This window comes from Chaetodon trifascialis, chromosome 7 (assembly GCF_039877785.1).
Source record: "Chaetodon trifascialis isolate fChaTrf1 chromosome 7, fChaTrf1.hap1, whole genome shotgun sequence".
In the NCBI taxonomy this organism is placed as follows: domain Eukaryota; kingdom Metazoa; phylum Chordata; class Actinopteri; order Chaetodontiformes; family Chaetodontidae; genus Chaetodon; species Chaetodon trifascialis.
Genome location: NC_092062.1, coordinates 16,592,122 through 16,612,785, shown reverse-complemented (window position 1 = coordinate 16,612,785; position 20,664 = coordinate 16,592,122). Strand labels below are relative to the sequence as shown.

Here is a 20,664-nt window from a genome sequence, read left to right as displayed (position 1 = left end):
AAACTTTGACAAATGTTGCTCATCCTCATTATGGTTGCATAATAATCCTGAAGGAGAGGAGTGATAAGTGCCTCTGCGGCCTTACCCCACTGAGAGTGTAGATGTAGACTCTCCCGGCCTCCTTGTTTCCTGAGCCGAGGTACATTGGAGCAGCAACTAGGAGGACATCAGTGATGCCATCCCGGTCGATATCCAGCCCACACACCTCACTGCCATAATAAGATCCAATCTACAGACAGAAACATGCTCTTTCACCTTACTGCCAGAAGGTGGAGCCCACGCTTTAATCTCTGACAAATTGAAATTTCTGCTGGTCTGTCTTTTGTTTTGTTTTGTTTTTTTTTGCTACAAATAGACAAAAACGTCTCAAGGGAGAGGACGACAGCTTTACCTGTTCTCCATTAAGGGCCTGCACGATGTTGACATCGCCCTCATCGCTGAGCTCAAACAGGATGACTTTCCCTTTATGTTTGAATCGAGGAGCCCCAGCAACATACAGCCTCTTCCAGTCTCCAACTATCACAGATGACACTGTGTAACCTGCAAACACACATCATACAACAGTGCAGTTCAAGTGTAATACTGGAGGTGAATGATTTAATCCATTACTACAAATCAAGCATGCTTGACGTTAAGAGTCTGTTGACCATTTGGACCCCGAGAATCAATTTGCAGAGTTAAGTAATGTCACCTTGTTGACCGTACATTTTTGTCAGTGTTTGCATCAGGTTACATGTTCATTACAATTACATCGGCACGTGGACTGCAGTCGTCCACAGACCTACTGATCGGTGGACAACTGCTCTACCTCCTGAGCCACAGCCATCAGTGTTCATGCAGGTTAACGTCTGACTTGAACCTGCTCTGCAGCAGTGTGTTTGTTACACGGTGGAAAGTGGACGAAGCAAACAAGGGTGTGTTGGAAAGGATTGTGTGAATTTTGGAGCTTATTACATTTGAGAGAGGTTTCTGTTTAGAAGTCAGACAAAGATGGATTACCAGTTGAGGAAATGCAGGTAACTGCTCTACAGCCGCAAAAGGGTCCAGGTTCACTCTAGTGGAAGCTGTTCTCTCCATCAGGTGTGCTACTGGACCTGTCAACCGACTTTATGCTCATGGACTTCTTGTAGATGTGGTGATTCACATTTTTTCAAAAACCTGACTGACTCCTCACTCCTCTTAACCGGCCAGTAGGGGCCACAAGTGATCAACAATTGCTTCAGTTCTTGTTTCTGCTTGGGGCAACGTAACATTTCCAACAATCACCTAGGCTGAAAACAAGGCTTAACCAGTGTGTTACAGGTCACATTTTCACTATTCGCTTCAAATACTGACATTCATGGACAAGTTTGGTCTCATCTTGAACTGGTGCATCTGCAGATATTCAATTTGTGATGTCAAATTGAACATCTTTGGGGTTTTGGACTGTGAACCAGAAAGAACAAGAAGTTTTCATTTTAATTAAACAGGATATTTTCACTGTTTTCAGATATTTTATAGATGAAATTATGAATTATTATAACCAAAGTAATTTTTACATGGGGGCTAATTTTGGGCCCACATCTAATTTTTGCCCCTGGGCCCATTTGTGGGTTAATTTGATTTCTCATCTGGTCTGGCCCTCCCACCAACAATACACCACCCAGGTCCAGGCAACAACCTCATCATAACACAATAATGTGTGTAATATTAATAAAAAACCATGAGTATGATCATTTTAGCATCATGCTCAGGGGTGTGACATCTGGGTACCTAAATAAGCAGCATGATTTTTGAGCTCCAGTGGAAACTCGCTTTCAAAAGCCTCTCTGGGCGGCATGATGCGCCCATTGGTCCCTTCCTTCAACACTCCACCGTCCCAGTCGTAGGCACCCACCATCCCGAACAGAATGCCATCCTGAAGAGCAGAAAAGGGCCCGGATGAGAAACACTCAGGTAAAACACACGCACTTCACACAAAGGAGACCCGCTGACCGGACTTACATCCAGTGTGTGTGTGGAGAAGCCGATCTGAGACATCTCCATGTGAAACGAGCTCTCATTGTAGCCCAGCGTGCCTACAAGTGGACAGAGACAGCGAGTCAGTCTTCTCTGTTGTCATGTTTCTACATCTCCTCCCTTCCTTCCTCTCCCTTCCAGGATCTAGATGGCATCATTAGCACCCTCACTCACCACAGGTGGCAGACGTACCTCACCCTTTCCTTTCCTCTTGTCCCTTCCTCTCTGAATTCCCTAAACATTTGAGGGGTGGCATCACTTTTCATCAGCCTTCCTACAGTATCATGTTCCTGCAACTATTGTGATAGCTGTACCCTCCCTCTACCTTCCTCTCCTTTTCTTGCTTTCTCTGCAGGACTGCTATTTATTTTCCCACATAGTCCCAATCCTCCTTCACTTTCTCTCTCGTTCCTAGATATTCTTTCTCCACTTCTGTCTCATATTCCTCTACTTCATTCTTGTCTTCCTTCTCAGACAGAAATAACCCTTACTGCTTACTTGCAACACCAGAGATCCTTGGTGCTAATCATGACTTAAAGAACTGCAACATTGCATTTTTCATTCATCCACAAACCTTCCAGAGTGAAGATGCGATCTCCCAGGGCATCAACAATGTCATTGAGTGCGGCTTCATCGGTCACATTGAAAAAGTATTTGTCGTCAGGTTTGCTGGCGATGGACTTGATCTCAGTAATGAAAGTCTCTGGGTCCTGCTGCCGCCGGATGTAATGACCAAGAACCTGGAGCCCAGCGTGAGAGACAGAGAGAGGGAAAAATACTTTAACAAGAGAGAATACGATAAATGAATAAGCAGATAACACAAGCTCAATAAAACACTGCGGGATTAAACAGGACACAGAGAAAGGGGGCGAAAGCAGGAAAAACAGAGAACATAAACAGAGTTTTTGGCATGAATCGGAGGAATTGCTTCTCCATGTTTCTGAGGGACAGTGAAGAGAGAATAGAGGGATTAAACAAGGCTCTCCAAACATCTTCCAGCAGCATGCAGCTGAATCAGGTGCTTCTCAGTTCGAGGACAGAAAACGTCCATGGGGAAAAGAGGGACGGGACCACACTGATTGGTGCAGGCTTTAATTGTACAAACAGACACATCTTTCAACACTACTGTGTCTTCATCACAGAAGTCTGAGGCAAGAGTAGAAAGGACCAACATCACTGTGTAGTAGAAGTAGCACACAAGTAACCTGGGGTCAGTAGAGGAATGTATTCAAGTACTGCACCAGAAGCAAATATTGTACTTTTTACTCCACTACATTTGTCTGACAGCTTTAGTTTTTAGTTACTTTTAAGATTACAATTTTTCATACCCTCACCATCCAGTGGATGATGTATATGATGATCTTATAGAATATGATGCATTGCTGTAGATTAAACGGCTCAACAGTATATTAAAATTAGCTCGACCATGAACATCTACAGCAGTGAAATGCAACATACAAGTTAATGCAGCGGTTATATTAATCCAAAAACATCAAATGAAGCAATATCTGGGGTCATTTATCTGAACAATGAGTACTTTCACTTTTGGTACTCGTACTTTTGCTTTGGTAAAGGATCTGAATACTTCCTGCTCCACTACCTGGAAATGTAGAATTGAACTGTGACTAAAATGAAAACAAACACACTTCACAGCCTGTGCAATTTACTAGAAATTAAACAGTACCTAAAGGCAACAAATTGACTGGAAAACATGAGAACGGAGGAAATGGCAGCCACCAGAGATTTGTAAATGAGGTGCACAGGCCTAGCTGAGAGGTGAAGAGATGACTGATGAGGAAGATATACTGTAGCAGCAGTGGCCTATGGCTTAACGCCTGAAGTACAAATGAGAAAATTCCATAAGAGAAACCAAACCCAAGAATCTCCTCCTGTGACTCCAGCTGCCAAGCAAACTACGGAAATCCTCTGTTTTCAAAGGGTAGGGGATGGAGAGGGCTGTAGAGTGTAACATGAAGAGAGCTTACATATAAATATGTACATTAAGAGTACTTATAGAGTCTTATAGAGAAATTCCAGTCAGGCTGCCAAATGCTGCTGGCGTTTACATAGTAATGAGCAGAGAAAGAGGAAGACAGAAAAGCAAAAGTCATGTTAAATGTGAAGCACATTTCCAGATAAAAGGGATCTGCAGACACGATGAATATGATATACAACATGAATACAACTGTACATACATACATACATGGCTCTGCAGAAATGCTCCCCCACAAACACACACTTCCAGCCCCTGGCCTGCACTGATGTATAAAACACAGTCTGCAGTAACCATGCTCTTGTTTTGAAAGCCCTGCTGTCCCGTGTGAGCCATTTTCACTGCACGCACACACACACATGCAGCAGCCATGAGAGCAACATCAAAACATGGCTGCTGTTACAAGTAGTACTTACCTGTCATCACTTTGACATTTTAGGCAAACACTCGGCCACGAAACTGACCTCAGCCTCTCTTGTTTTCATCGCTCAGTTTTGTGTTTCTGTTTGCACTGAAGGTTGCGTATACAGTTTCTCCTCTACCCATACCTTGACTGTCTGTCTCTGGCTGTCTCTTTCCTTCTTCCAATGTGGAACTTTGGTGGGCGATGTTGTGCATATGTCAGATGAAGGTGTTACTTAAGTACCACACAGTGATATGACCCTATTTTAACACAGTTCATGGTTGCTGGACAATCAGGATTTAGACCCTTTCAAAGCAACATACTGTTTTGTAAGCATTTTAAAGGGTCAGGTCACCCACATTATAAAGAAAAATATTTTTTCTCCTTTCCCAACAAGTAGGCCTATCCAGCCATGACACTCCAGTACAATGGAGAATTTCATCTGTGGTGCTAAAAGCATTGAAAAACAGTCACAGTGCATAGTTTTAATAGAGACTGCTCCTCAGTAGAAAGTAGTTCTGATGAAATCAGTTCACAGTGAGGTTTGTTAAGAGTAACGGGACAATGTGTCTGGAAAGAGATGTTGCTGTTGAATTTTCTATGGATGGCATTGTCAGTCTGTCTGTGTGTCCACTGCTTTGTATGCATGCATGGCCATTGAATGAGTTTCATCATTACAACTTTTGACCAAAACCGGCAAAACTAATGCAAGCGTCAGTGCTAATTCGCGTTAGCATGTGTTAGCATGCTAACATACTAAGAAAAAGAGATGGTGACTGTGGTAAACCTGCTAGTATGTTAGCATTGTCCTTGTGCTGTGTTAGCATCGCAGCAGAAATCTAAGAGAGGATATCTCGATGAATAAAAGCCAAAATTTTATGGTTCCATACCACTATACATGCTCAAAACTCCAGTAAGACATGCATGCATGTAGCCTTCATTGGGCTCATCTCCCATCAGCTCTTCAAACTGATGCTTTAAAGGACAAAGTGCACTTGATCTGTACACAGGCCTCAGTTTGAGACAGATTCAGGAAGACACAGGAGAATTTATAATCAGATCCTAGTCTGATCAAGCATGTTGTTCCAGAGGCAGGACAAACCCTTATGAATAGTTTTGTTGTGATATGTGGAATTCAGCGCAGAAAGCCATAGTTTAAAGTGACAAGGCAAATACAATGCAAACCATAATGTTTTTTAACATTAAATCTTTGAAACAGATTTTTATCCCAAACTAACCAAAATGAATAATAATTCGGACGATCCGCTGATCCTCTCCATCCACAGAGTACTCTGATCTCCACTGTCTCCACGTATTTCTAAAGTGGCACTTCTCCTCATGTTGGCTCAAGTTCTCCTCTTCTGTGGTTCCAGTGGAGTCTGGAGGCTCCCCAGCTTCTCTTGTGGGGAAGGGAGGGGTCTGTAACCGGTCCTGCCACTAGAGTCTGTCTGTCCCACTGACACTAAAACCATGCCACCTCTCAGTGTGTCTGTATGTGGAGGGGGGTGGGGGTGGGGGGTGAGGTGGGGCTGGAAAGGAAGAGTTTTCATTCCCACTCTGCTATTTTAGTAGACTCAAGGGGTTCATTTGGTAATTTGGAGATGTTATTTTTGGGGGTGTGGTGGTGGTATTGTGTGGTTGCTTGCGGGTGTAGATGGTCACCATACCACTTTCACACAATGTGTGAGGAATGTCAGGGATGCACACCCCACTGATGATGTAGGTTAGTTGTTTGTGTGTTTCCTGAAGTAGTTTCACTGTTATCATGGTAGAAAAAAAGCTCCTCAATCAACAATTTAAGCATTGTGAGATAATAAAACTCTCCAGAACTTATTTTTCTTTAAGGTTTCAGGCTCTTCAAGCAGAATGACCCAGTGACACTTGATGATATGTACTTACAGCGATGGCATATCTGGTGATGTTTCTGTTCTCACACTCCTTCAGAGCGTCTTTTAGCTCCTCCCCGTCATGTGACTCTCCGTCCGTCACGACGATCATCACTTTGGTGGCGCCCTCCCTGGCTCCACGCTCAGTACTGAACGCCTCCGTGCTACAAAGAAGGAAAGGACAGACTGAGACAAAGAATGTCATGCTAGTTTGCTAAAACATCTAAAATTGAATGATCATGAATCGAGAAAGGAAGGGTGAGAAAGAAAGAGAATGAAAATAGAAGGAAAGTACAAAGAATGAAAAAGCCTGAGGGAGAGGGAGGATACCAGGGAGTATCAGTCACTTGGTTTCCTAAAATCTCAAATAAACATCCCTATAAGATAATATACAATTTAAAGTGCCTCTCTGGGAAAATGAATAGCCAGTAAAACACTGGGACATTGGATTTAAGTTTCTTCCCATCAAGTCAGATATAAATGGTCCAAATCACAACTGGACCTCGCCACAACTATATTAGTCATACTTGGCACACATACATCAGCTACCAGTTGACTCGGTCATCACAAGCAGTGTGCATGTGTCATTGCATGCAGTGACCGCATCTGTGCATTCCCATCCGGTTGTGCCATGACACAGAGAGGAAACCTAAATGACAAACACACACAAACAGACCCAAGCCGCACCCTGTTTGTCTGCAGGAAACCTGTTCTCAGTGGGACCTGCTTCAAGCATTGAATAGGGTTGGTAAGCCTCAGACCAACACACATACACACACACACACATACACACAGCGAGCTGGGGAGAGAAGTCACTGCTAGTGAACTCAGTCATTTTCAGGCCTAACTCCAGCCCTTGCCTAAATATAACATTGTGGTCAGCCGCAAGAAACTCAGAGTTAAAAACAACCGTTTCCCCTATGCAGTCTGCAAATTACATAGGGAGCAGTGAGGGAGAGGAGAGAAGAAAACAGAAGAGAAGAGTGGACGAAAAATAATGGAGAGGAACAAATACATGAGTGAAAGACTGGAGAAGATGTGAAAAGAAAGATAGCAAACGTAAATGATGAGCCTGTAAAGATAGAAAGTATCTAGAGAAAAGGCAGAAAACAGAAAAAACTGAGGACAATAATTGGAAAGGAGAGAAAGGGGTTGGGACTCCAAATTAAAAGCATGGTAAAAGGCAGCAGAATGAAGCCAAACATTACAGCTGAGGGGTGCAAATCCTGCTCTGATGTGGGATTAAGATTGTGTGATGTATACAGCGAAATAAAACTGAGGACAGAGAGAAGAAAGAAATATAAAAGTGGAAAGAAATGTGGTGAAGGGAAAAGAGAGAGAGAAATGACGAGACACAAACAGGTAAGAAGGTAAGGGATGAAAGGAGGGAAAGAAGAGAAAAATTTGGGTGAAAGACACAAGGAGATGAGAAAGAGGGAAGGGGAGATGAAAGAGGGGAGAAAGTGAGTGGAGCTAATTGGGAGGCCTGGTTGTATTTACAACCCATTTTATGGAGTCACAGCAGTGTGGTAATGACACGGCACAGCGGTCTGTGAGTGTACTTTTGTGTGTCTGTGTGTGGGTGAGTGAGAGCGTCGCAGACGGGTGGAGTGATGTAAAAATCAGTGGCTAATCCAATTGTAGAGGGCTGTTTGAAGTTCATGCATCAGTCTGTCATCTACTCTGCGTTCAAAAAGTCCTCTGTACACTCTGTACTGTCATTCACATGTCATCAACACACCGTGTGCACATCCAAAGCAAAGTGGACTTTGTTTCCCACTAGGCACAATTAAGGCTTCAGTATCCTGCTAAAAGTTTCCCTTTTAAAACTGTGACACAAACATTTTTGGAAATTTCTTGCCAAGATTTAGATGTGAAGATCGATACCACTCATGTATGTGTGTTTGAATATGAGCCATTATCTTAGCTTCATCCTATGGTAACAAACGATTACTAGCACCTTGAATCTCTGCTAATGTTAGCTAGCGTAGCTTACCTCAGTATGGTCCTTTCCATTGCAAACTGGTGTTGAGCTTGTTTAGCTTTTTATTGTTTTCCCCATACATCACACAACTTTCATAGCATGTGTATATCTGGTTACGTGTGAAAGAGTTGGTGGGTATATTCCTACTGACTATAATGAGCTAGCTATGAGCATATGTCCGAGACAGTCGAGTCTTAAGTCTGGTCTTACTCACTTCCCAGTCAAGTCCTCAAATTTGTTGGTGTCAAGCCTTAACTCTCCAGCTCTGTGTAGGTGTGTACTGATTGTCCACACTAAAATAAAATCAGCAAAAGCCTCCAAGGCGATATATTTAGGAGCTATGTTAGCTAAGTGCTTGGGTTTAGGGTTAAGTTTATAATAAGGACAAGGTCAGGGTAAAGGTCAAAGGTCAAACATGTAAGGAAGAGGGTTAAAGTTGAGGTTAGGGGAGACCAAAGCATGAATGCAGTCAATGTCAGCCCTTGTAAGTATAGTAATGCAATGCATGTATGTGACTTTGAGAGTATGGTGTGAGGGCTTAATATGTGTGTCTGTGTTCATCCATGCATGTATGTACTGTAAGGGTCTGTGTGTGTTTTTACAGCTGCAGGAGCACTACTTGGCTGACCAGGTCTGGGTCAGGCTGTGCCACACCTGCAGCCGTGCTGAGCCAGCAGCCGGCTAGTCCAGCTCAGCTAATCTCACTGTTTTTCTACCCCGTCACTTTCCTGCCTATTCCCAGCACTGCTATCTGTCCATCTCTGTGCGTGTGTGAGTAGGAGTATGCATATGTGATGTGTGTGTAAGTCCAAACAGAAGTTCTTCAATTATTTCAAAAACTGCAACTGCTTGATTTACTGAATGACACACAAACTTTGACTTTAGAGATTTAAAAATGACCTCTGAGTAACAAGTTCTGTCTTTCTTTCTTGTCATAGTCCACAGGGAGGGAAAGGTAGTGACAGTGAAAGGTAAAGAGCGGAGAGAGTGTGCTGTAGTATCCGGATTTCCTGTCACTGGTGCTTAAATGCCGCAGTTAGACTATTTTACTGGCTCCATTTTCCAGTCATTGCTTTTCAACTACCTTTTAAATGTTCCTCCTAAACGTCTCCAACCTGAACCTTTAAATGTACCACAAAACAGGAACTCTCCAATTACCTGTGTGTGTGTGTGTGTGTGTGTGTGTGTGTGTGTGTGTGTGTGTGTGTGTGTGTGTGTGTGTGTGTGTGGGTGGGTGTCTGCGCATGTGCGCAGTAGAATACCTCTCCAAGACACACATCCCAAAATGGAAGTAATGGCCACACATCAGGTCTGGGTGTGGTGCTCTATGTGGGTATGACTTTAATAAAGCAGGAATTTTATTTTGAAAGGGAAGAGATATTTTAAGACTTAGAGGTTTTCATCTAGCCACTGACCCTCAACCTATAGAGCTGTTTCTTTAGACTTGGGTTACCAGCTTAAATACCCACAACATACTTCTATGAAGAAGTCATGACAGTGATGAGAAGCTGGGCAATAATACAGCCCGAAGTAGGTTAAAGAATCTGCAATCTGCAATAACGGCTTTTTTAACAGTGACATATTATATTCTCATTATGTTGTTAAGCAAATGCTTATTTACTCATCCAGCAGACACAGAGCTACATTGTCGTTCATTTAAAGTTCTGTTGGTGTTCACCTGGCAAAACCACCAGATCGCTCAGCTGCTAACCGTTATGCTAAGTGATCCACTAGTTAGCTCACCAGCTAGTTGCTAACTGTGACTGTCTGCTGTTTGATGATGGGCAAGAAGTGTATCGAGGGCTTGAGTCATTTTAGTGGACACAGCTGCCTGCTCTGGCTGGAAATGTAAGAGCAGATAGAGAGAGACAAAATAGTAAGGCTGCAGGCTGTAAAACCAAAACAGGGAGCTGAAAGATGCTAAAACCCTGGATAGAGTTGAGGATTTATCATAATTATGCATTTGTCTGTCACTGTGAGCAATTCCTTTCACATTATGCTCAGTCATTTGATCCTTTGTTAAATTAAAATAATGATTAGAGCAGCTTTGAGTACTCCATGTACGCTGTTTTCTCTAGTCCTGATGGAATCTTACTGGAGGATATCATCAACAGACTAAAAGAAAATACCCCTGATAGTCATTGTAACTATAAATTACACTGTAATATACGTAGAGAAACCCCCTGAGGATGTTATACCAAAAATCTAAGCATTTTCCAGTCAGCCAGCCAAATCTACAGTAAGTTTCAGTACAAAGAACATCAGCTGGTAAGAGTGAAGCAGCAGTGATTGACAGGCCTACCAGGCCATGTGGATGGCATATGCAGTGCGTGTCTCCCGTCCCTCCTGTCTGCTGATGTTCTTGGCGGCCTCCACCACCTCCTGTGTGGTCTGGTAGTCCTTCAGAGACCACTCATGGACAGCTACCTCACCATACTGCAGTATGCCAACCTGAATGTGCGCACACACACATAAACACACACACACACGTTTCAATAATGACACATGTTCATGGTTGTGCTGGTACATAGTTGTGGAAAGCAACATTTGAGACTGTTGTTTCTGGGGTGAACTATCTCTTTAAGTACCAATCCTGTTCTTAAAGCAAACAGTGCACTTTGGGAATTTTTGAATTCATTCAAAAACCAGAGGTATTTCCTCTTCACCTCACATTGCCTGCTACCCCTTACCCCCCACCCTCCCTTTTCAAAACCCAAACCTCTACTCACTACTCTTGTAGCTCAGAATAATGTCCCCAGACCCCCCTTTCCAACTTCCATTCCTCCGCAACCTCAAGATAACTCGGCTCATGTCCCTTTACATTACTAAAGCAATTCATTCTGGTCCTATTTTGCCAAACTGGCAATATGTGTCACTCTATGCATGTTTTCACTCAAGGGACCAGCTTGTCTTACTGTTCTGGGCAACAGTTATGGGGTTTCGGTGGTTTAAGCAGGGGGCTCACACTAATTCAAACCCACAAGTTTCCATTACTAATGTAAATAATATTTATAGGCAGCGCAAATACACATCAACTTGCACTTTTACCTGCATTTGGTCCGAGCTGATGTGGAACTTGCTGAGGATGTTGCTGAGGAAGTTCTGGACCTCGTACCAGGGGTAGATACTGTTGGAGCCATCCAGCACGATCACGATGTCCATGTATGTGGAGCACCCTGCCACATGTGGGAGTTTAAAAATATTTGGTTAGCTAAAGCAGGCCTGTGCAGCATGTTTCTCTGACTCAGTGTGTGTGTGTGTGCAAATGTGTGGTTACTTTGCGCTGTTGGAGCGATGGTCTCTCTTGGTTCTAGGTCATCGCTGACAGAGGCACAGATGCCGGTGCTGAACATAGACGTACCACACTCTTGAGACCACAGAGGGGCACAGGCCTGCCAAACACACACAAACACACTCATCAACATCATCTGTCTTACAGGTGAAGCAATTGCAGGAGCACCTACAGCCAATTTGAGGGGATTTTATTTGTAATTATTGGTGTGCAAGACATGCAGGTGGCTTTTCGGTTGATATCAAAGGCTTTAATGAATGTGGTCGGGTGACCTGCAAATAAACACAGAAAAAAAGGAGTAAATGAGGGCTAGACGAGGAACAAAAAGAAAACAAGTCATGAGAGGGAGTAAGTCATGGAAAAACTACAATAGTGTGGTTTGGGGGATAGAAAAATGAGGGAGAGGCAGAGAGAGGGAGACTATTGTTGACGTGTTGGCAGTCACTGTTGTCATGAGTGGTTTAACAGAGCTGGAACAGCAGACCAGCGAACCAATTTAAATCTGATTGTGCTAAATGTAGAGGGGTGAGTGCGGGGTTGGGGGGGCATCGTATAAAAATATTTCTGTCTTCAAAGCATGCCGTTTATTTGGCTTTCATACCAAGAGGGAGGCATGGGGGGGAGAGTGCGGAAAGAGGAGATAAAAGAGAAACTTGCGCATACACCAGAGAGACAAAAGAGAGAAGGAAAGTGGGGTGAAACGGGGCTAGAATGAGAGAAAGAGAAACATCCTGGTTTTGCTTGCCCTGTCATTATGGACGGGTTTCTCCTCAGGCACACAGACAGGAGGAGAAGAAGGGATGGAGAGACAGATGAGAGGAAGGAGGGAGGGAGAAGACGGAGAAAAGCAAGAGAGGTGCTATGGCTTTTGGTAGGTCTGTCATTAACAAAGGGCCGGAGACGCATTCCGATCCTGTTATAGACCTGACCACTGGGGTTAAGATAAACACACAGGGACACACACACACACACACACACACACACACACACACACACACACACACACACACACACACACACACACACACACACACACACACACACACACACACACACACACACACACACACACACTCTCTCAAATGGGCTAAGCTGGATCGTTCGTGAACTGTACACGACTCCACACCCGAAGCAGCAGTAAAAACCTGGCAAACACTGAAACACACTTGCATAACGCACACTTACAAACAGACACAGGAACATGGACACAGTAACTAACATACAAACACACATAAAAACACACATGCCTGCTTGCTGGCTCAGGCCGAAGTGTGTTCATCTGCAAGCCAGAAGCCTCAAAACTGGAGAAATGAGGACTGGAGAGCAACAGCAGGATGTGCGCATGAGAGTTTTCGACTTCAGATGTGAGTCTGGAGTGAGACTTATGTCACAAAAATGGGGGCTAACACTTGACTGCTCTGAGACTTGACTCCCTAAAGATTTGACTTTGATTTGAGAACAAAAACAATATTAGTCTCAAATCTGTACCTCTTACAGTCAGAAATAGAGCAGAAATCAGCCATGCATGATCACAGTAATTACAGTATTATGCCTCTGCACTGAAAGCATGGTATCAGTTCAGTCAGCCAACTCTCATGGAAAAGATTATTATACGAATGTAGATTTTATACAGAATTGATGTTTGGTGTTTGGGCTTTGACTTCGTCACTCCCCAAAAGGGAGAACCAAGCAGGGAGTCGAGAGCTACATTTATGACTCCCCCGAGGGGAACACAGGCAACTAAAGACTGGGAAAGTTGTGGAATGCCCCAAAAACACCTGTTTGGAACATTCCACAGGTAAACAGGTTCATTGGTAACAGAACAGAACAGGTTCATTGGTGATAGTATCATGATTGGATATAAAAGGGGCATCCTGGAAAGGCTCAGTCATTCACAAGCGAGGATGGAGGGAGGTTGACCACCTTATGAACTCTGATTCACTTATATCCAAAAAAACTACATTTTGAAAAGAAAATATCCAAATTTTTCATTCAGACCTGAAAAACATCTCCACTTTAAGTTTTTAACATCCTACATGTGTAACAGAATCCATGAACAAATTCTTTAAGAAAGTGATTCACCGGCCTGTGTCTGACATGTGACATGTGCATATGAATCTCCAAAAAGGTTTCCACGAAAGAGGGGATGAGTGAACCGCACATGGTCACATCTAAAGTCAAATAAAAACGCACCAACGGAGATGATTCATTAGAATTCTGGCAAACAAACACAACCTGGCCTCACCACATCCCCTCAGGCGTCCACACACGAGCCAGATGCCCATGTAGATAAAATAAAAGGCCTTGTTTCTCAGTGTTGCATACCAGGAAGCCGTCAGGTGAGTCTGGAGTGAGCGTCATTCCCAGGTGAGAATTCTTCAGGCTTTTAGAGACATTCTGCAGAGCAGTCTCGCCTGCGACAGATAAACAGAGCAGTTTATTGGGCAGAACATCTACACTTGATGTGAGTTCTTTCAGGGGGAGTTGACTTTTTGAGTATATTTGTTTCTTTCACCTAGATTCACTTTGCTGCAGTTTGAGGTCTTCTCCTCTCCCACAACGCATTTGTACACATCTCCTTTCCTGTTGTTGGGCGGCCCATCCCAGGGAGCACCGACCAGCATCCTTCAACAGAACAACAGAGTCGGTCATTTATCATCGTGACATGTCCTCTTTGTGTAGGCATTATGGCAGCTTAATTATTTGTTTGTCTTTCTTTGTCTTTCAACACACACTTACGATTTCTCTCCATCTGCTTCATGTTGTAAAACAGAGAAGCCAAACAGAGAGTCCTCTGGACCGGTGAAGATGCGTGGATGCTTTACATCTATGTTGAAACACTGACACAACTCTGAAAGACAGAAGAGATTATAATGTAGATAAGTTTCTTTCTTTTTTTCAATCTTGGCATTTCCTCAGAACCACAGAGGCTGGTGGATCAGTCACTCATACTGTGACACAGACCCACAAAAACGTTAACATTCATTCTAGTGACGATCCAAAAGTTTCCAAAGGTGCCAAACATGTCAAACATGCTGAATTTTGAGTAAATGTATATAAAATGATTTGTGAGACATCTTGAATATTTACATCTGATGAAATGGTGCAGGCATAAAAGGATTTCACTCAGTGTAAACATCGCTCAAACGAAGGGGTGGAACAAGCTGGAACACAATCTCAATGTGGTCCGATCAGACTGAGAGGAATAGGATTATTTTTTCAACCTTAAAGCAACTTTAAGAAGGAGAAAACTGGGTGTAACAGGAAAAGTTTGACACTTTGGGATATATGCTCATTGGCTTTCTTGTGTAAGAACAGCAAGCAGCTAGCTAACTTAGCTTAGCATAAAGGCTGGAAACAGGGGGAAATGTCTAGCCTGGCTCTGTTCTTAGGGAAGAAAATCTGCCTACACGCACATCCAAAGCATCACAAATTAACACGTTATATCTTGTTTGTTTAATCGGCACAGAAACAGAAGTGTAAGAACAACAAACCTCTGTCTTACTATGTGAAGTGTTATGTATCAGACTACTTTTTAGTATTTGTTGTACAGACATGAGATCAGTATCAATCATCTCATCTAACTCTCGGCAAGACTGTGTGTACACAACTGTACATCTACAGTGCAGAGTCAGATTATTATTTTCCCTCTTGGCTTTGGGAGAGGGAACTGGGGGGAGGGAGGAGGGGGGCTGAAAAAGATGGATAAACAGAGTGACCAAAGGCAACCTCTGAAGAAAAAGGGAGTTCAGTCTGAGGGGAAAGAGGGAGAGCAGAGGGGAGAGAAGAGGCAAGGCAGGGAAGGGTGTGGGTTGGAAAAACTATGGAGTATAGTAAGCCCCCTGTTACGACACACAAGCCTGCCCTTCATATAACCAGAGAGAGAGGTGAAGGAGACAGAGAGAAGACAGAGAGCAACAAGATGGTAGTCAGACAGTCCACTGAGTTGTGAACACTTAAGTGTAAACAGAAGCATGAAAACATGCTCCAACTGGCAAAATGAAAGACGCACGTCTTATGTTTTTTTTTTTTTCACAGACTGAAGGGGAAAGTCTAAATATGTTTTTCCATCACCAGAAAAAAAAATATAGAGGTGGATTGATTATTAAATGCTTCCTGATATGCTAATCAGTGTGAAGCCTGAATGAACAAATAAAACAAGAGTTCACTGATTTTAGAACTCAAAATAAATAAGATTATGATTAATGACTCATGAGCAACAGTGCAGATCTTTGCATTAGTGAGTTCATTTATTGTGAATTTGTGTATCCGGGAATTTAAAGTAATTTCAAATTTCTGAAGCTCCACAACTCTTCTCCAGTTTTCAGATATTTTGCCTCCGTCCTGGTGTCAGATCTTATCTTTACATACAATCCATCAAATAGTTTCAGAGTGGATTGTGTGTTGCTGTGCGTTCTAAAATCAGGAAATGACAGAATGTCAGTAAAAGAAGAAATAGACGACTGACAGGTTTCTGGTTCACACTTGCCACCACAAACACTTACCGTTTCCGTATGATGTCAGTTGCTCATAGGAAATGAGAAACACTATGCTACTCTTGACAGTTGGTATTTAGCTTGTCCCTCTTGTGTCTCTCCTGCATGTTATTTGTGTCCATGAAAAGCGGGATGTGTTGGATGTGTTCTGTTAAAATGAATTTGACCTGACATGTAATTTAGCAGCATCCGGGGGGCATCTACAGCAACTCTCCTACTGTACATACCTCAGTGATTTCACTGGAGGAATGTAGACCAGGATGGGGAATAAGACCAGAACCCTGCTGCTGTGATTATACACCAGCTACTCACGCACTTGTATACAGATACTTGCCCAGACATACACACTGACACACACAGACACACACACAGTTACCTCGGCCAGGCCAATCAGAAGGGGATTCCACTTGGTTTTGAGAGGGAAACTAGATACGCTCACTGTTTCTCTTCCATCTCTGCTCCGGCCTTTCTCACACGGCAGTCTCTTCTACCTGCTCTTTCATGGCCTCTCTCGCACAGATGTTTTTTATTGTAATGTCATTGATTTTTTCTGTCAAGTTTCTTCTTTTTTGGTGCCCAGATTGACTTACTGGACGAGCTACTAGCAACACGACTCTAGGAACCGCAATTTCGCTCCGTCCATCATTTATGTTCAGACTGCAATATCTCAACAAATGTTTGATGGATTGCCATAAGATTTTGCACAGATTTCCATGTTCCCTAAAGGACGATTCCTGCTGACTTTGGTAATCCCCTTGCTTTTCCTTTCGTGCAACCAGCAGGTCAAATTTTGCAGTTATGCTGTGAAATATCTGAACATCTCCTCCAACGTTGGAGCGTGGTGGTGGCTTCTTGGGCTCCAGGCCCGAGTGCTTTCTCCAAAGCCCTGAATCATTTGGGTTTTAAAAATAACTTAAACTTGAGTAATTTGTAATTTGTGTCATGTAATTTCCCCTTAGGCTCTCTGATTGGACAGGCAAATTAATGGAGCAAAGTGAGGAGTTGTGTGTCACGTTTCATTCAGTTGTGTCACAGTCAGTGAGTGAGGCTCCTAGTCAGCTATCTAACCAGTTTGGACATAATGAATCTTTTCCTACATTCACGTTTATACTCTGATACCTGGTACCCCCCTGATCTCCTCAATGGATTGGTACAACATGGTCCCCAAAGGATGGAGCCTTTTAGAGATCCTCTGGATTTTCATCTAGTGCTTCCATGAGGTTCACATTAGTGGTTTTGAGGCAAATGTCAGGGCGACTGTTGGATGAACTACCATGAAACATTCATGGTTTAAATAACTTTGGTTATCTCTTAGCTTTTCATTTAGCCGCATGATTAGGTCAAATTTTAATTTGTATTTGTCATTTTTGTTTAGCAAATGTTATCATGTTATAGGGCGGCTGTAGCTCAGGAGGTAGAGTGGGCGTCCACCGATCAGGAGGTCGGTGGTTCGATCCAACACGTGCCAAAGTATCCTTGGGCAAGATACTGAACCCCCCCAAAAAACTGCCCCAATGCTGCGCCATCGGTGTGTGAATTCACATGTACGTCACTCACTACGTCACTTGTAATTGTTATCATGCTAAGATGGCAAGCTCTGTTAACATAGCTACTTAGCAACAGCATGTGAACATTGTCATTGCGAGCATGCTAACATTAACATTTAGCTCAGAGCACCACTGTGCATGAGTAGAGCCACACAGAGCCTGTAGACTCGTTTCTGCTCATCTTGCAGATCTGCGTGAGTTTCCAATATTTCCAAAGCTCCAGCGAATTCAGCCATCTATCTGATTCCACACAGATGTTTAAAACGCTTCACCAATGGGAATAATGCGTAGGCAAGAAGAGAGTGATTCCTCAGTGATAAATTTTTCATAGCCAGAATGAACAAACTCTTCCCATCCAGCCTTGTTGTAACACGTTATACTCTCCAGTCCTCTCCCATCACCCCTCATATACACTGTGCAGTAAAATGTTTCTGCCTTTTCTTGTGGCGACGGCGACCACCCTCTCCCTCTCCAAACTTCTTTCCGCAACAACCAGGCCTCTGATAACAACCCCTGCTACTGATTTTCTCCGTCATGGTCCTATTTCACTCATTCTCTCATAAACCATAAATTGCTCCTTTCTTTTACCCCTTCTCCTACAACACACAAACACACACTGTACCGCAAGCCCCCCTCTCCCCTCCCAACCCCGCCGACTCCCACAAAACCGTACCATCGTTCCCTGTTTTCCCTGTCCTCTGGTTCCATTTTCATTGGGCTTTATATATGACACTATACCGCAGCCCGTCTGACCACCCATCGCCATGACAACTGGCGGCAAACATTTATCAAGCCAAACTGAGTCCAGATCCTCTCGACCACACGTTCAGCTCTGGGCGCTACTGCTGCCTGATGAGTATGGTTGTGATTGTGTAGAATGTGTGTATGTGTGTTATTGAGGGAACAGAAACTGAACTTGACACTACAATGTTTTGGATACTGCAGAGACACGCCAGCACTTACAGCAGCGGGCAGAGAAACTGATGTACAGTACATTGTTTTAATTGTACTAACATTCTTAAGTTTCCGTCTCTGCTTGTCTGTCTCTTTAATTTACATCCCTGACTTACAGCACGTCTGTGAAATGTCCTGCAGTAGAGACGTCGGCTCCGCTGTCTGTTTCTATCATCTTAATTTAACTGACTCATAACGTTTCCCGTGCATCCCCCTCCTTCACCTCTTCTCACCCTCTTTCACAGATTTTCTCTCCATTATCTCCGTCATGTTCTGTTCTCATCTCTGTCACCCTCTCGTGGGGAATGGGGGTGGATGGAGAGGGGGAGTAGGAATGAAAGTCAGCAAATGATGGAAGAGTGAAAAAAACACAAGAGGATAGCTGGGAGAATAATAGTGAAAATTTATGAATGGCCGGTGAAACTGAGCTAAACACATACACACCTGTGTTGGACATCTTGGTAAAAGCATAACAGGGTGTAACAGACAGGGGAGGCCTGCTGCCCACATCAGGGGAGCTCTGCTGAAACCATTAACATTGCACACATACTCACTCACCAACATGTATGACACATGCACAAGCTAGCAAACTCACACACGCGCGAGAACACTTAGATCACCTAAGTTAAATGAAATCAAAGTTTACATGGTAAGAAAGGGGGAAAACTACATGCTTGAATCAAACAGCTAATGGAGGGCAATGTGTAAAACCTATCCACAGGCAACATTTGGCTGCTGGCATGTGTAAATGGGTGTGTGTGTGTGTATATAAGTACGTGGCGTGAATAACTTCAATGCTTGATTCCTTGTTTACTTCCCAGCTCCTAAATTGGAAGTTTTTTTGCATAGCATTTAAACTGGCTGAATAACTGTTCTTCGGTCTACATGTTCAAATTTGGCACAAATGCCAACATCTCAATCTATGCATGTGTGTGTGTGTGTGTGTGTGTGTGTGTGTGTGTGTGTGTGTGTGTGTGTGACTCAGAGCAGGTAGAAAGTTAACACGCCTTCCACAACCTAATATCTCAGCCTATGGATCTCTCTTCGCTTCACGGCTGGGTGCCGTAATGCAGGAGTTAAACCGGCTCTTATCAGCTGCGTAAACGCTTAGTTTTGGTAGACAACAATGGCCACTTTCTTCGGTTTCTTGTTGGTGAGCAGGAATGGCTCAATGAGGTGTGTGAGGCTGCTCTGCCACAACGGGAGTATAAGAGGGGAGCCTAATGTTCTTGCTCCATGGAGAAAACACACATGGTACGGACGCCTTATTAGGGGAACCTTAGACATCAAGTCTAAGCGATAGGAATGGCTGATAGTGCCGGTGAGGTCGAGTTACGCAGCTGCCAGGGTCAGGAAGGTGTCAGCTGTAAGAAGAGATGAACCAGTAACCTTTTGGTGGAGGATACATGCAACTATCTCTGATTGCTCCAGACATCTTCTGGTAGCTGGAGGCCTCCAATGGGAATGGAATATTTCCTTGGTCCTCCCCAAACTGATAGATTTACCGAAGGATCAGACTTTGAACCATGATCCATGACTTTTTTGGACTCATGCGTAACTTCCTATAGCTTTAATCTGTTTGGCAAATGGAGTGTGACCATATGTTTTAATATGCCTGCTTCTCTACTCTCCTGCACACAGTCATGTTAGGAATGTCTTCACGGTCAGTCGCTGTCTGTCACACAGAACAAAGCTCTTTGGGACTCAGGGAGACACGTGTGGCACAATTTCTCTTACATGTTGTCTGTTAATGTGCAAAAGTTGTGGAGGTTAATGACCATATCATCCGGTGAGACAGTGCTGGAGGACAGGAGAGCAACAGGGCGAAGAAGAGGCATCAATCAAGGAGGTTGACTTTACAAAAGTCTCCAAAGTTCACGGTTTAACTTTAAGAACCGTGAGTGAGTCATTTTCCTCTCTTGTTCCAGTGATCATTAAGCGGTTACATCTCGTTTAAAAACAGCAAATGTGTAAGAAAACAAATTTAAAGCTGGCCTTTCAACCCAAATCTAACTTACTATAATAAAAACGGAAATAATTATATAAAAAAAGTTCTTACCTTTAAGAAGGAGGATGAACTCCAGGCACAACAGGTATTTACGCAGCTCCAT

The 20,664-nt window shown here is 43.4% G+C and overlaps 1 protein-coding gene across 1 annotated transcript in view; it reads right to left on the bottom strand.

Moving 5' to 3' along the window:
• itga10 (integrin, alpha 10) overlaps positions 1-20,664 on the bottom strand; it is a 24,981-nt gene extending 4,317 nt beyond the window's left edge. The window contains exons 1-13 of the mRNA XM_070966016.1: positions 20,613-20,664; positions 14,296-14,407; positions 14,072-14,181; positions 13,882-13,970; positions 11,542-11,656; positions 11,313-11,440; positions 10,567-10,715; positions 6,294-6,444; positions 2,573-2,738; positions 1,984-2,057; positions 1,753-1,897; positions 392-540; positions 86-229 (exon numbers count right to left, since the gene is read on the bottom strand). Of these exons, the coding sequence (XP_070822117.1) occupies positions 86-229; positions 392-540; positions 1,753-1,897; positions 1,984-2,057; positions 2,573-2,738; positions 6,294-6,444; positions 10,567-10,715; positions 11,313-11,440; positions 11,542-11,656; positions 13,882-13,970; positions 14,072-14,181; positions 14,296-14,407; positions 20,613-20,664 (1,584 nt within the window). The remainder of the gene's footprint in view (positions 1-85; positions 230-391; positions 541-1,752; positions 1,898-1,983; positions 2,058-2,572; positions 2,739-6,293; positions 6,445-10,566; positions 10,716-11,312; positions 11,441-11,541; positions 11,657-13,881; positions 13,971-14,071; positions 14,182-14,295; positions 14,408-20,612) is intronic.